Here is a 17520-nt window from a genome sequence, read left to right as displayed (position 1 = left end):
AACAAAGTTCAAATGTCACTTCACGCAAGTTCTTAGGTTTCCGACTATAAGTGGGCTGTGCAACTATGACCCTGACGTAGGCTAGTAGACATCAAATTATTCATACGCATGCACACAACAAATATGTCTTTAAAGGGATCGTACAGTTTTGGTTGAGACCTAATTTCAGGTTTCTAACATTTTTTTTTTTTTTTGTGAGATAATGAGAAACCTCTTATGAAATATGAAAGAGCATGTAATTCTATGAGGAATTCAATGTTTATTTGATGAAAATTGGTTTAGAAACACCTGAGATATCCAAAAAAGAGCGATTCTAGTAAAGTGTGGGACCCACACTTTATTATGATCGCTTTATTTTACTATGTTTTTGGATGTTTCAGTCATACCAAACTCGATTTTCACCAAATAAACTCTCAATTCCTCTTAAAATGGTATGTTCTGTACTATATCATAAGTGTTTTCTTGGTATCTCACAAAAAGTCACAAGCCCAATTCTCATCTCCATCAATACTGCACCATCCCCTTAAGAAAAGCAATCGGGGCAAGCCTTGGTATATCTCATAGTGCAGGTGTCAAACACATCGTTAGCATCTACCTATGCTCCTGGTCAAGCTGACTAAAAAAAAAAAAGCCTGTAGTGCACACGGAAAAAAAAAAATCAGATCACTATGAATCCACCAAACAAAACCAACTTTCAATAGCAGCACCTTACTGGCTGCATCACAGCTAAGATTATTGATATTTAATTCATCTGTCATGATTTAATACAACAATAAACTGACAATTCGCTTTTCCACCACTAGCTCACCATGAGAATATTCCATTTAGGTTCTATTTGCATAATTACACATAAAAATTTCATATTTATACATCTGTCATATCACAAAGTATTTACCACACACAAACATAAATGCCAAGCACATTATGTTGGAACAGTCTCATTCCATTGCTAATACATTTGATAACTTTCATGAATAGAAGGGATTGGTATAACATTATGTATACAATCTTACATATTCAATACACCTCTGTGCTTGCATGAATTAATTAACTGTCTCTTCCCTTCCCTATAACCAACTAACTAACGATCTCACTCTCATGTAGATATGTACATTAAAGGGCAAGTTAAAACCAAGTACAAAAACAGTCATTTTGGCTTTAGTGGTTGAGCTGCACGTCAGTGTTTAGGGAAGAACATTTGTTATTACAATTGACATTTCTATGACTATTGCTCGTGGTCAATTTTTCCTCACCGCTCTTTCAAATTTGGTTATGTCGACACTTGAGCAACTTCTGGCATCATCTAAATTATGTGCTCCTACTCACGTGCTTCTTCACGCTTAGTTTCCAAACGAGTATTCACAAGCTTATTCAAAACTTACATACAAATACACCCTAATCCTTCAGGGTTTATCATTCCTGTCGTCAGCGTAGTTTTCCCTACGAATTCAGAAATTTGTCTGCTTGCAAGAGACCAATCAAGAGGAGAAAAAGAAACGTTACAAATCTAGTCTGTAGTACAATTAGGTTTCCCGAGAGTAGGAACAACATGTAGAAAAGTAATGAAGCTGGTAGTAAATTGGTATCACGCCGTTCTCCTCTAAATACATAGACTCTTTCTTTTCTGTATTTCAGCTCAATTTGCTGAAAGCAGGAAACGCCATAGCAACCTTAGCCTTAGCACCGATGACAGGTTAGTGAAAACAAAACGCTGAGAAGAAACGGTCAAATTGCTTTAGCAAGGCTCCCTATATTCAATGGAATATGAACTGACATTCCATCATGTGGCTACACATGCCCACAATCTCGGTACACATGGGGACACACGTGAATACTGCCTTGCTCAATGCGCAACATATACATGGCATAACATGGTCATTTCCCTGTATTGTTTCGTGAACGGCAGAGGGGAAAGTACAAACCAGAACTACTCCAGCCTATGGCTGTTTTTATCAAGCTACCTGCAAGGAAGCACAGGGGACATTTTAAACACCATAATATACATAGTTCTTGACAGTGACACTGTTCAAATTAAATCATCATGTGACAAAAGTAACCTGATTCAGTTTTTGTTCCGACGTGTATTTCTAATTCCACCTCTACAGTCCTATGCATGTATCTTCAATAATCCGAAAATTAGCCTAAAGCCAAAATATGTCTCCAGCACCTAGAGCACGGATGTATGAAATAGTATTAGAGAGAGAGAGACAAGAAAAAAACAAAAAACACATACAGTTCAGCCAGCGATCAAGTTCCCCTTAGATTGCGATCACGGGCGATCAGTGATCGCATACGCGATATGTCGCAATCAATTGATTGTATGCCGAATTGCATACAATCAATTGATTGCGTATGCGATCACTGATCGCCCGTGATCGCGATCTAGGGGGAACTTGATCGCTGGCTGAACTGCAAATCACACAAGAATCAAATACAAAAACTTTTGAAACCAATCAAAGGTCTGGCTGCTCATACACTGCCTGAATAACAGATTCATATTATATGTATCACCAAAACTGGCTATACCTGTCAGTACAACAAGTGAGAACAAGATGAGAAAATTTAGTCAGTGGCACTGAGAGTTACATATACATAGCTGTTAATAACAACTAAAATGTCTATATGATTGCTATACATACAATCATACAACACAGGAAATGTATGGAATTAAAACATTTGTATAACTGCTCAGTACACAAAACTCTAATATGAAAAACAAAACAAAACCAATAACAACATTAACATATCTTTTCTGAAATGGGGATAAAAAGTTCTGTAAACTCTACATTATGGCAGAATAGAGAAATATTTACATTCTTGTCCCACTAAATAAATAATGTCAAACTTAATGACTACCTCAGTATCTTTGAAGAGATGAATGGCTGCCACATCCAAATGTGCCCTCCACACTGCAAATGAAATAAAACTGGTGTGTCAACACTACAGAGTGTATAAAAAAAAAAAAAAAAAAAACACTGTAGAGGCAAGGTGGTACGACACTAATCCCTGACATAGGAAACAAATATTTCAAGACTGGCAACACAAGTACACATACATCTGTCAGGACTATTTCACAATGTATCCAGTAGCCCTGAGCAGATGAGATGGGTGAACAGCAACTCAACTTGTGTGTCTTCGTAAAAATCACAAGTTCCTAAATCCTTGCACACATAAAAATAGATAAAAATCACAGAAATGACAATACTTGGACAAACTGAATATCACATCCAATACAGCATCTCTACTGGATCAAATGTCAATCCTCAAGTACGTATCACCCTCTCCTTAGGGGATAGCTCCACTCAAGCCGCCACATTCTGGCAAACATTTGCCTAAACTAATGACAGTGAAATACCCCACGACATACTACGTGAGAAGAGCTTGGTGTTATGGATTTAATTCCTCATTCAAAGGCAGCCCTGACATTTTGAAACTGCTGTCTTCCTCTATCAAAAATCACTACTTGCATTCCACTCGACCGCAACAGCTCCACTGGTCAAGAAGAAACGTGTGTTTTCTTTGGCTGGTAGCTTTTAACCAGCCACCAGTACAATTGTCCCTTTGACCCCTTTCTTCTTATTCAGAGATTTACAAACATTGCAACAATTCACAAGAAGTTTGTGCCTACCAGCACTGTCTGATGTACTGTAAATGTGGATATTTCCGCTCAGGTAATCATTCGCGCCGAGTTGGGTAAAATGAATTTCATGTGGTTTTGATTCCGCTGAATCTAAACATTTAAAAGTGGTACATATCACAAGCAAAAATGTTTGTGTGCTTTTATTTTCGCAGTAGCTTCTGGTTGTGCAAAATGCGCAAAATATTCTACGATGCAAACATTTCCACTTTAACAGAATATGTTCTGTTCTGTATTTTTGTGTAAAATAAACAAAAATAGAAACTTCCCACATACTGTATTGTTCTTCTCCATAAAGATTGTCCTCATACAGTACTCTTACATAACTGACACAAGAAGCTGACCCTCAAGGCCTAGAGAAAGAGGGTAAACATCAAAGAATCGTCAGTGACTCCTCTAATTCTCATGCTTGAGGTTTCTGGAGCAAATGAGTAAGGTCAAAACTACAAGGCGCAAAAAATAATTCCACAGGCGCAAAAAATAATTTCCTGTTGTGCTTCTTCCTCCCTTTCATCCACATGTTTATTTTTGCACAGATGCAAAAGCAATATTCTGTTGTGGGTGGGTTTTTTGTTTTGCTTTGTTTTTTTTTTTTTTTTTGTTTCCTTTCATTTTAGATATGCTGGAATAGCAAATTTTAAAATCAGCATGCAGATTTTAAAAGGCACAAAAATCTACAACAGTAATGATGATAACCGTGCAGCACCACCATAACCATGGTGTTGCACAGCAAATCAAATGAGTTCTCATAGATGGAGAATAGGGAGGGTGGAGAGCAGCAGCTCAAGCCTATGGGTTGGAATAATTGCACCTTTGAAATATGATAACATAAATTGTGAATTAAAAAAAAAAAAATGACATAAAAAGTAAGTGTTGTCAGAGAGATACGTATTCTTCATTTCAGACTTTCCTTTTTTTCTCTGCCGGCATTCCGCTCCTTCAGCCCACATACTGCACTATAAAACTATACGACCATAATGCAGCATCCACGTAGACGTACATGTACTTTGAAAGCATAAACAAACAACCACTACCATGTTTAAATCCCTGAATAGTCATCCTACTCCCTCTACAAGCAGACATTAGAACAAATCGATAATCACAAAAACCCTGCACTAGGAATTGTACACCATGTGTAGGTATCCATTAAAGGAAAAAGAAAAAAAAGAAAGAAAGATGATTTTCAGTTCTATGTTAGCTACTGCACTGTATCCATGACTGCATACTCTCATGAAATAATCACAATAATCACACTGCATTCTCGGTTATGTACAAAGTTGTGCGTTTCATGACTTTCTGTTCATTCACGGAGAATGAACTTTTGCAGAATTATGTACAACTGGGGAAAGTATTTGCAAACCAGAACAGATTTACAACTCTTACGTAAGGGGGAAACTGTTCCCGACACAATGTACAGCTTTTGTTGGGCACAGGACACAATCAAAGAAAGAGTAAGTATATCACTAGACACACAGGTGAATACACATCTAGAAGGGTCAATTCACTTCATCAGTCCAGATAAGTTTTGCCCAAAGTGAAAATTTGTGATCTTGAGGACAATTCCCTGTATCATGGTGTGACTTCTTCCCTTTATCTATTACAGTTTTGTTGAGACCAGTTAGCATGTTCTTACCCGACCTCTGAAGGCAGACTTAATGGTGATAACTATTAGTAATTCATTACGTTTTGGTTTCTTTTTGTTTGTTTGTCTGTTTTTAAAAACTCCTTCATGGAGTTGGGCTGGAGAGCTGCTTTTAATTCTGTGTACTTGTATAGATAGACAGTATTGGCTCTTTTGGCAAATTTAGCTTTATAAGCATATGTGCACTTCGGTCACAGTTGGGCTACTGCCTCGAAGATCACATAGGGATAGTTTGGCGAATCTATATAATTCAAATTACTGTTTTTAATCAATACTGGTTGAAGGATACGACGTATCTCCTCTTCAATATTGTCAGAGCTACAAAATTGCACCCAATACTCATCAATCATCAATTCTTCTCCTCATTTATATTATGCAATTCAAATTCATGAAGGAGCAAATTTTATTGTGGGGAGAAACCCCCTAATTTGGGAAGACACAGTCAGCTAATATTCAACAGACTCAAAGGCGACACAAGGCAGCAATGACATAGTATTTCAATAAGGTTTACCATAGGGAGTTTTTGATAGCCATACATGTTAGCTACTATATATATCATCGATGCACACACAATTTCAGTGTCTACCACCTCAAAAATGAAACCAAAAGAAAAATCTATGAACTAAACACCTGCCATAAATAAATTTGGTTAACATTTATTGAAATAAATACCTAGACGACATATCAACTTCTGATAATCTTCTCCTCCTTTATCATTTTGGCCACATTTGCAAATATACTATCTACAATTTTGGTCTATGTACACAGCGCTATGTGAGGCTTGAATGTAAAATGTTTCAAGATGAATCTTGTTTCTTTGTTTTGTTTCTTAAGCCTACAAATAAGGAGAAGAGATGAATGAGAGATTACCAAATGAGCAAAATTTCTTTCATGATTCCTTGATCTGCAAGACTGGTTTGTTTGGGGTTCTCTGCTCATCACAAACAATGAAAATTTAACGGCATCTGTCCCCATCAGAACACAATTAGATTTGAGCATAGAAGACAGATGAGATTTTACTTTATCTCAAAAAAGATAAAAAATATGCACTATATCACTCATTTTGGTTCAAGAATATGATGGCAAAATACGGTAACAAGCATGGCTTTCTTGAATGATTAGTCGTCTTTGTCGAAAAGCGCCAAGACATCGCTGAGGGCTTTCTCGATGTTGTCACCGAATCTGTACGCATCCTGAAAGATACAAGAACGGATATGAAAGATTGCGTTATCTGTGCTGCATTCTCAGATGTTTCATGAACATGCACGGTCTCACCACAGCCATAAATATCACCAGAACAGAAATTGAGAAATTCTGACCGAATGCATAGATTTTCAGTGTTATGCTGTCATACTGCTCAAGTTTATGACACTGTCGACTTTTGCTAAAAAAAGATGCCATCATTCAGTAAAGCAGGACAATTTTACATTTGAGAGCTGTACATTAGCCAAATACTTGAAAAATGTATCAGTAAATAAATAAATCGGCGTGCTCTTGCAAGAGCTTGCTATTTCAAGGTTAGAGTGCACTGAGCTTTTTTTTTTTTTCTTCTTCTTCAAGTATTTGAGTTTGATTTTCAGCACAGAAACTATCATCACTCTGAGAATCACTACCTTGGAAAACCTTGCTTTCTTGTGGGTCTCTCATCAACATTCTATATTTATAAACCACTCATAATTGTAAAATACAGGTAATGCTTTCCAATAACCCGATGAGTCAAGGAAATATGTGTATGTATATCAGCGTCACATCACTACAGTAATCTAACAGACTTTCCCTTTAAGATTCTCTTTCCTCTTCTTCTGCTTACGACTACAGCATCATTGGATATTCAGAGCATTCAACACTACAAGAAACACCACAGTGGTACCATAAAACTTGCACACTTCTAATAATGAGCATGGTATTTCTATGCCCTGCATGCAATAAATTGAAATAGTGGATCATTTTTTTTTTTCTTTGATTTTCTACTGGACAAGGGTGAAGAATTCAGCAAGGCTCAAACCCATCACAAACTGCTCGGTGGGCAGTATCTCAACTGGATGTCTGTACTTGATATTGGAAATGCTGCAAGAACAGGGAACACCTGGGTAGATGTATTTGATTTCTGCCACACCTCTATGTGTAGTTAAAGATAATATAAAGTTTTGGTATTACCTCAAAAGTTTCCCTGAATTTCCTTGTCTTAGTTTGTGTTTCAGGTTAAAGTACCTTTCATATAACTAACACTGTGAGACTTACTCGCCCCAAAGTGCTCTCATGTCTTAGTAATCATTCAATAATGGTTTCGTACCAGAGCCGCCGCCGTACGACGGCGGCGAGGTAGTACGCGTATTGTGCGAGATAACTGCGACCAGCACCGTGCAGCCCCATACGCATACTGTGTAGCTAACTGCGACCAGCAGCCCCACACGCATAGCTAAATGGAGCTTCGCATTGTAGCTTACAGGATCATGACAGATTTAGTATCGCGGGTAAATATCAACTTAAAATCCAAAAATTTCTTCAATTTGAAGACTTACCAGTTAAGTTGAAGTATTAAAAACAGGCTTTGGGCAACGTTTGGTTTTGCCAATAGTCCCTTTCTGTTCGAATTGATGACTGAATGTGACTCGGTCGAGAAGACCTTGGGAGAGCTACACTGAATTGACGGCCAGCGCATGCGCACACAAACATCTTATCCGTTCATGGATTTGAAATTTGTTCGTATGTGATGTGTGCGTATGCGCTGGTCGTAGTAATCAGTGTATGTAGCTCTCCCAAGGTCCTCTCGACAGAGTCACATTCAGTCATCAATTCGAACAGAAAGGGACTATTGGCAGAACCAAACGTTGCCCGAAACCTGTTTTCAAGACTTCAACTTAATTGGTAAGTCTTCAAATTGAAGAATTTTGTGGATTTTAAGTTGATATTTACTCGCGATACTAAATCTGTCATGATCCTGAATGCTACAATGCGAAGCCCCATTACGCTATGCGTATGGGGCTGCTGGTCGCAGTTAATTGCCTGATTACTAAGAAATGAGAGCACTTTGGGGCGAGTAAGTCTCACAGTGTTAGTTATATGATAGATACTTTAACCTGAAACACGGAAATTGGAAACTTTTGAGGTACCAAAACTTTTTATTATCTTTAAGCAATGTAGCTGTCCCCTCTGTTAAAGCATACTAGGCTGAATCTATGTGTTTCTTGCCAGGCAAAATTGGCTCTGGGTTTTGCCTTATAAGGACGATCTAATTTTGTTTAACCATATCATCTACTGACTACAGCCCAGAGATCAGTGTTATGGAAGTGTTTCAAATCAGATAATGAGGCAATGAGTTCAGTAACTATGACAACAGCAAGCAAACAACCAAATCAGCTGTAAGCATTTAACCCTTTCCGTACTGAATTCTGAAATCCCCCGACTTAATACACAGGCCACCAGGTTCCCGTATAAAACGAGTTAAGTTGATGATGTGATAACTGTAATCATTCTGACGTGAGTAATTGCAAACAACTTTCTTAACCCCCCTCCTTCTCCCCCACCCCATATGAATGACAACAGGATAGAGAACATAAGCTTACAGTGTGTGAGGAGCTCTTCTTGCAGGAGATGTGGAAGAAGATGAGATTTTCTCCGGCGATGATGTACGAGACTCCGTAGCCATCGTCTGCAACCTGCAGGGAAAAGACAGAGCGACACTAAATAATTTACCAGCACGACATTGCTTCACTATTTACCCCAATTAGCAACTCTATCCATGTTTGTTTGTTTTGTTTTTGCTTTTTTATAATATCCTACAGACCTTGAGGGACTATAAGAAGTACTTAAGATGCAGTTCTGGTGGGAAATGTCCAACATCAATGAGAGAAAATAGCACTCCATTTCCCTTTAAATAGCAGTACATCAGGCACTGGGTTCTTCATATGTGAGAAGGGTAACAAATAAATGTAGAAGAGATTCTAATAGAAATGTTAGTCCCTTATTCCAAAGATGTCCATTAAAAGTCAAGTTATTGCTTTACTTTTATGAGGACAAACAAATGAGTGTAAAAACACCCCATGAGCAATTTTTAGGGAAATTATAACATACAATGTACAACATAATGCTGCGTTCATTAGACAATTACTACCTAAATGTACTTGCTAAAGATAAGAGATGAGCACAGTTTTTGTGCAGTATAATACATTTATTGACTCTTTCCCTAATACACTTGAAAGCTGTCCCTGATAATGTTAGCATCTGCTTTGACTTGAAGGAACGGTAAAAACAAAACAAACAAAGCAAACAAACTTTGTTTTCTCATTTGAAGCATGTTTATTTCGTAAATACCATGCACCTTGTCTTCACAGCATATTGTGTGATTATACATATTTTGATATATTTTAGAATATGTATATTACTTTTTTAGCATGATATGTTTTGAACACATCTTTGTTGAAAATGAAAATGAATAAATGAAATGACATGAAATGAAATGAAATGTTTCGACAGTAGGATTGAAACGGATTTGCTTACCGGTCCGAATCCTCCGCCAGCAGACAGGCATTCGGGGTTCTTGTTGACGTCGACCCGGCCAGTCTGGGAGGGCGGGGTCTGGCTGGAAGAGAGGAGCCATGGCTCGCTGAGAACCTGAAGGAGAGATGCGAAAAACGCAAGGTGTGAGCAGAAAAATCATTAACATCTCACATGTTACCTTCGCATAGTAGCCCTGTCTAGAATGCTGAAATATCTTCACAGCACTTGGTAGGCTTTAACGATGCCTTTACACCATGTTCCCGGCAGCCAAGGCAGCCTCCTTTGCCTGAAACATAATGCGCCGTGGGTTGATGAGACATTCTCCTGTTTTCCCCCTTTTTATATTTAGTCTTGTTCGTTCCAGTCCTCACCCCAGTGAACATAAAGCTATCAGATGCTGTTCTCACGGCATCTGGTCAGGCCAGACTATCAATATTTTCCATCGCTGCATACTATGGACTGCCTCCAAGTTTTGTTATGGCTTATTAAATGCCGTTGTGTTTTGTTGCATTCAACCCATTTTATTATGGCCTACAAGGTTTCTCATTAGCGCCGGGACTGCCGTGACAAATTTTTGACAGTTTAAAAATCTGACACGGCATCCACGGCAATCACAGCCTGTCACGTTCCCATATCCCATCTCACCGTGTTGTCTCACGTCCATTCCGTTTTGTTCACGGTGGCCTGAAACGTGACTGCCGCGGCCGCCAGGAACATGGTGTAAATGCAGCATTACTCTGGAGTTACACTGGACTGTACACCCAACATGTCAAAAAATCACATTGCCCCACATGAGAAAGATATGGTAACCAAAAGAGAAGTGAGGCTTCTGTGCTTAATTGATTTCAGAAGTGCTAGTTAAGTTGAACAACTTTTTGTATGTCCTCTATTCATTAATGGTACGTAAAAATGTATCCACATTATCAAAAAAAAAAAAAAAATCACAAAACCCATACAGACATTGCGAATTCAAAGTGACTAAAGCCAATCTTATAATTGAGACAAGACAGAATATACAAGGAACAGATGAACTTTCTTGAAGACAAGCGTCACCATTTTTATGATCTTTTTTACCTTGTTAACATAAATGTATTCTCCTGTAGAAGTGCCTTGCTCATAAGTGATAGCTAGACTGAAATCATCTTAAATTTTAAAATTATTTCATCTAAATTTGTTTAATTATCATCATTATTTCTTTTTTAACATCATGCAAGATGCAAGCTAGTATGATCAAGTCGGTGCTGCGTTTGTGTGTGTGCAAGTGTGCCCGTCTGTTTGTGCATGAGTTTTTATTTTGTGTGTGTGTGTGTTTGTACAAAATCAATCAGAAAGGCTATTACACGGCAGCCACTGCTTTAACTAATGAAACAAATGACTTGAGCTCCCTCCTGAGAAGTGCACGTACCTTGCTGAGGAAGGGTGAGTCAAGGTTGAGGTACTTGGAGACCACGTAGAGACAGAAGAGGTGCCTGTCCACGCCCTTGCCGCACATAGCATCACGGTAACCGGCCACGTGTGCGCTCACAGCCTGTCTGAATTTGGCAAGTCTCTCCGCTTTCTGTAACGGTGTGAAAGAGCAAAAACAGAGTGAAAATTACTCATAACATTCTGTTTTATTTCTGAAATACACCGTTGCCTGTGAATCTTTTCTTTTCTTCCCTTTCTTCCTCTCTGTCTTTCTGTCTCTAAAATCCATAAAATCTGACCTCTATTAAACACATAGTTCCATTCACATTCAAGCGAGACCCTGTCGACATCATCTTGTAAGACTGATTTCATCATCTCATTTCTTCTCACTATCACTGATGGTGTCATTCACATTGCTTTCTCCACACCTTTCAGTATCACTGCTTTATTTGTGTTGGTTGACTGGAATATACATGAATGCATGTGGGTACTGTGGTATAGTGAATATAATTCAAGACTCCCAATTGAGGACCCTCTGGTTCCTTAAGGGTCTTGAATCCTCAAGCAAAATATGTAATGGTGCAAAAAATGTATGATGGTTCATGTAATGAATTTCAAAATATCTGTTATTTACTTGACTGACCATGAGCAGAAAAGTACATAGACAACATTATACTTAGTAGCTCGAAGGCCAGATTCAAAGTTTTAGATGAAAAACTAGGAACAAAAAGTGAAAAGAATCGAGGGACAAAAATCCAGGGCGCATAAAATCTCACCGTGCTGTTGGGGTCATCCATTGCCCGGGCAAAGTCGCACGACTCCACTGTGCACGACCTGACAGTCTCTGTGCGTCCTTCGCGATACAGTCTGGTCATTGATGACTCGTAGGTCAGGCAGAATTTCTTGGCATCCTAAATGACCGTACACAGGAGGAAGGAAAACAAAAATAGGCATTGTAGACATGAGAAGAGTACAATAAACGGTATCCACATTTTTGTTTGCCGGTACACATGTATCACAAACAGAGCAAATTGTATATCTACATTCTTGTAAAGCACACAACAAACAAGGCAGCACCTACTAAATGATGTGATTCGTGTGCTTTGCACTTGCCAAAGGCTTACAAGATACCAAACAGACAATGCATGCCAACTGGATTTCAAGAACTACAGTGTATTCAGTATTATAGGACAAGAGAATATAGGGAGTTTTTGTCATGTATACAATAATCAGTGGATGTATCTTTCAGGTGAAAAAGTGTAAACTATAATTCAATCACCGGCTTTGTATTCAATGTGAATTTATGGTTAAAACCAAAGCCTCATCCAATTTAACATTACTACTTGTTCACTAGGTACAATTGTAGGAAAGGTCAGATAGCTGTCTTGTTGCTTACAAAAAAAATATTATGTTTTTAACTCGAACATAAACTAGGGGAGTTTTGCACTGTATTTACATTTGTGGATGCATCTCTTTGGTGATACAGCAACTATTTAAAATTCTTGCAACTGTTTTGAATCTTTTGCAAATATTTCATTAAAAGCAGCACCTAATCCAATATATATTTATCATTCGGTAGTTGTTGCTGGGTGGGACAACAAAGGACAAACTTTCTGGTTGCTCTTGGCTTGGGCATATAATTTGCAACTCCCTCATTGGAACGCACTAATAGACTTTCCTAATTGCATACTGTACTAGGGGACATTTTCACAGAGTGGAAAGTGTATTTCGCGCAACAAGAAATTAGCGCAAAAAAAAAAAAACTAGAAATGTAGCGACTGGTTATACCCCCACCAAACAACATTTCATAAGCTTTGGTCAAAACAACATTTGATAAGCTTTGGTCAAAAAACTGAGGAAGTAGTTAAATCCGCAAGATCTTTCCTTGATCTTCTGCCATTAATATGCCGTTACCATGGCAACATACTTTCGGGTACTGTCGAAAAATGCGTCTTGCACATCTACAACCAAAGGCACACATCTGTACCAAGTTTCATGGAAATTGGGCAAAAACTGAGGAAGTAGTTTGCAACACAAAATTTTCCATCATTTTGGCTCATAATATGTGAGCTGTTACCATGGCAACATACTTTTTGTCACTGTCAAGAAATGTGTCATGCTGACTTATATCCTAAGACAAACATTCAATATGAATTCCATGAGAATTGGAAGAACACTGATGAAGCAGTTTTGCCATGAAGCATTTTGCCCTATATTTTACCAATAACATGCCGTTACCATGGCAACGCACTTTTTGCCACTGCGGAAATATGTGTTTTGCACATTAACATATTCAGATGAACATCTGTACCTAATTTCATAAAAATTGATCAAAAACTGTGGGAGGAGTTCGCGACGCAAGATTTGTACCCATTTTTGCCCATAATATGCCGTTACCATGGCAACGTACTTTTGGGTACTGTCAAAAAATATGTCTTGCACATCTACAACCCAAGGCACACATCTGTGCCAAGTTTTATGGGAATCGGTTGAAATCTGAGGAAGTAGTTCGCGACGCAAGATTTGTACCCATTTTTGCCCATAATATGCTGTTACCATGGCAACGTACTTTTGGGTACTGTCAAAAAATACGTCTTGCACATCTACAACCCAAGGCACACATCTGTGCCAAGTTTTATGGGAATCGGTTGAAAACTGATTCCTATATACCCCCTTCAAACTTCGTTTGGCGGGGGTATAAAAAAAAAAAAAAGTGCTGGAATAATTTTGCTTGTACAGTCAAACTCGGATACCTCGAATTCGTCGGGACTGAAGAAAATGGTTCGACGTACGCGAATTTCGAGGTACGCGTACGTCGAATTTTTTTCGACTTATCCGATGTTTATCGATGTTTATCGATGTTCAACATGGTGTCTGTTATAGTGTCTACTGATTGTTTGCATGCTTGTCAATTTGAATTCAATCAACTTTTATATGAATGAATTGAGTGAAAATCGGAAATGAAATCAAAATTTCAGAAATAAAGATTTTGGTGGCCCGATCGCGCCACCAAAAAAAAAAAAAAAAAGTCGGATGTTTGCCTTCACTTTTGAAAATGAACAGCGGTAACAATCGGCTACGTAAGATGCTAAAATAAATGTCAGAGTTTTGCGTTTAATTGTTGAAATGAATGACGGTAATATTCGACTCGGTATGACAGTAAAATAAATGTCGGATGTTTGCTCATACTTTTGGAAATGATAACGATAAGACTCAGCTCCGTATGGTGCTAAAACTAATGTTAGATATTTGATTTTGCGTTCGGAAATGAATAAGGATAACATTCGGCTCCGGAAGACGCTGAAATAAATGTCGAATTTTTGCTATGATGTTCGGAAATGAAAAACAATAACATTCAACTCCGTACGATGGTTAAATAAATGTCGGATGTTTCCTTATACTTTCGAAAGTAAATAGCAATAGCATTCGGCTCCGGAAGATGCTAAAATAGATGTCAGATGATCGTTTTTATGTTCGGAAGAAAATAGCAGTAATATTTTGCTCCATCATGTCCATATGATGCTAAAATAACTGTCTGATGTTTGCTTTTAAATTTCGAAATGAATAACAGTAACATTCAGCTGCATTTGATGGTAAAATCAATGTTTAATGTTTGCTTTGACGTTTCGGAAAAGAGTAACAATAATATTCAACTCCTGACAATGATGAAATAAATGCTGGATGTTTGCTTTTATGTTCGAAAGTAAATTGCAATAATATTTAGCTCCGGAAGATGCTAAAATAAATGTCGAATGTTTGCTTTGATGTTCTGAAGTGAATAACAATAATATTCAACTCCGTGCGCTGATAAAATAAATGCCAGATGTGTGCTTTTACGTTCGAAAGTAAATTTCAATAGCATTCAGCTCCGGAAGATGCTAAAATACATGTCGAATTATTGTTTTTACATTTGGCATGTTTGGAAGTGAACAGCAGTAACATTCTGCCCCATACGATGATAAAAAAAAATATTGAATATTTGCTACGGTACATTTCAAAATAAATATCAGTAACATTCAGCTATACGTTTCATGGTCCAAAATGTCTGATGTCTGCCTTGACGTTCAAAAATGAAAAACAGTAACATTCGGCTCCGTGCGATGATAAATAATTGTCAGATGCTTCATTTCACTTTCGGAAGTGGACAGCAGTAACATTCGGCTCCGTTCGATAATGAAATAAATGTCGGATGTTTGAAATGAATAACGGTAATATTCTGCTCCGTACGATGCAAAAATAAATAACAGATTGTTGCTTTAACATTTGGAAATGATTAATGGTATTAATCCGCTCAGTTAGATGCTAAAACAAATAGCGGATGTTTGCTTTCACGTTTGGAAATGGATTAGGATAGTATTCAGCTCCGTAAGATTCTAAAATGAATGTCGGTTGTTTGCTTTTACATTTAAAAATGAATAACGGTAACTTTCGGCTTTTTACAATGCTAAAACAAATGTCGGCTTTTTACAATGCTAAAACAAATGTCGGATGCTAACAAATGTCAGCAAATGCTCCCATTTTCTCATTTCAAACGTAAGTTTTGACCTCCTCAATATAAGGGCATCAACTTTTATAATGATATCTACGCCTATTTGTCAAATTTTTAAACACAGAGTAAGATGATTGAATTTTCTATTCATTTGTTTTAGACATGGACATCCGTATCACTTCAATAATGCTTAATATTAATTTGTCTATGTTTAGTAGGACCGATTTAGTTTTTCTAATGTTTTTCCTGATTTTTTTTTTTTTTTGTCACCAGATTTTACTTTCGACCACCAGAAAATAAATATCAATGATATTGGTGGCCCGATAAAACTCTTTTTTTCTTTATACGTTTTATTGATTTCAACTATTGGCATACAAACATAAATCATTTCCAATTATGGTATAACTTAGTGCGGAGCCCTGTGTATTCTATTCTTCATTGTGATCGGCCTATACTTCCAGACTTTCATAATCGCATTGCTGGAAACAAAAAAGTTTCAGTGCTTGCGTTCTCGGGGAAGTAAATTTCGTGAAAGGCAAAAAAAAAAATAGTTAAAAAAAAGGGCACTATGAGGGAGATTGATGTTTTGACAGTGGAGCGTGATTAATGGCAAAGATAACTGTCAACGTAGGCAGGTGCGCCCCGACGGTTGAGAAATCTACGCGCACGGTATGACTGTCCGGATCAAAAATCAAAACACAGTGGTTAAAGAAAAGCAAATGATGGGGCAGCGCGTAGTGCTATCGTAAAGCACTCCATTGGCACGCCCCCGGGTGCTATGTGCATACCATGTACGTGTGTTGGTAGGTGTTGAGGATTTTCCTTGTCAGCTGTGTATCGGGTATTTCTTCTTGGGCGCGCGATTGTTCTGGTCTCAGAATATTTACAATCGAGTGTGAAAACATTTGTGACATGTCTTCGCTGTCCACGCGCGCTTAATCGGAGATGCTGAGAGATGTTTGCAATTTCGATTCGAGCAACATGCTGGGAAAAACAATAAGTTAATTAAGATCGGGATATTAGATTTCCCTTCGAGGTAACCGAACTTCGAGTTATCTTTTTCGAGCTACGCGAATTTTAATACACGGAAACTCCATAGGAACAATCGGGACTTTCATTTTGCCCCCGAGGTAAGTGATATTCGGCTTATCCGATGTCGAGGTATCCGAGTTTGACTGTAGTATGTAATAATATTTGATCTCTGATTCTGCAGAATCAAAAACACAAGAAATTCCTTTACCTGACTATGAGCAAAATATTACTTATGCAAAAATTTCCATGTTTACAGAAGTCCTCTAGGAAAAAAAACCCCTTAATTTAACAAAATCTACATACACGTACAGTAACAGTGAATCGAGGTTGAATGACTCTGATGCCCTCCTGCTTCTAATAGGATGCCAGTAAACTCACCCTGTAGTAAGCTAGCTGCATGGCAAGCTGGATGAATGCATCGGGACTGACTCTGCACTTCTTCATGGGGCCCTTGCCAAACTTGTTGTGGACTCGGACGTGAATCTGGACATCGTCCACCAGTTTCTTGGCCACCTGATAGCTGTTGTCGATGATGTCGCTGAGCTGGTAGGATAGAATGAAGAGAACAAATGTGAACATTGCATTTTTTAATGGCAACGTCGTTGATTCCTCATGAGGTACTACTTAAGATTTGGTGGCTACTGTAAAACATGATATATTCGCCGCATGAAAATTTCGCGATTTGGAGTAGACAGCCTTTCTGGCAGCATAACATTTATGCAAATTGCCACTGGCATCCAATGCATACTGTGTAGGCAAGAACTTTTGCGTGCATTTTAATTTCAAAAATTTAAAATTAAAATGCACGCAAAC

At 38.0% G+C, this 17520-nt stretch overlaps 1 protein-coding gene across 1 annotated transcript in view; it reads right to left on the bottom strand.

Annotated features, from left to right (window-relative positions):
• Positions 1-5919: 5919 nt before the first annotated feature.
• The window catches only part of LOC140229044 (carnitine O-palmitoyltransferase 1, liver isoform-like), a 57067-nt gene continuing 45466 nt past the window's right edge, over positions 5920-17520 (bottom strand). The window contains exons 14-19 of the mRNA XM_072309305.1: positions 17086-17250; positions 11963-12097; positions 11185-11337; positions 9780-9893; positions 8846-8938; positions 5920-6472 (exon numbers count right to left, since the gene is read on the bottom strand). Coding sequence (XP_072165406.1) covers positions 6398-6472; positions 8846-8938; positions 9780-9893; positions 11185-11337; positions 11963-12097; positions 17086-17250 — 735 coding nt within the window. The 3' untranslated portion in view covers positions 5920-6397. The remainder of the gene's footprint in view (positions 6473-8845; positions 8939-9779; positions 9894-11184; positions 11338-11962; positions 12098-17085; positions 17251-17520) is intronic.

The sequence above is a fragment of the Diadema setosum genome, chromosome 5 (genome assembly GCF_964275005.1).
Source record: "Diadema setosum chromosome 5, eeDiaSeto1, whole genome shotgun sequence".
Classification (NCBI taxonomy): Eukaryota; Metazoa; Echinodermata; class Echinoidea; order Diadematoida; family Diadematidae; genus Diadema; species Diadema setosum.
The sequence above is the reverse complement of the archived record's forward strand: the minus strand, read 5'-3'. Positions and strand labels throughout refer to the sequence as shown.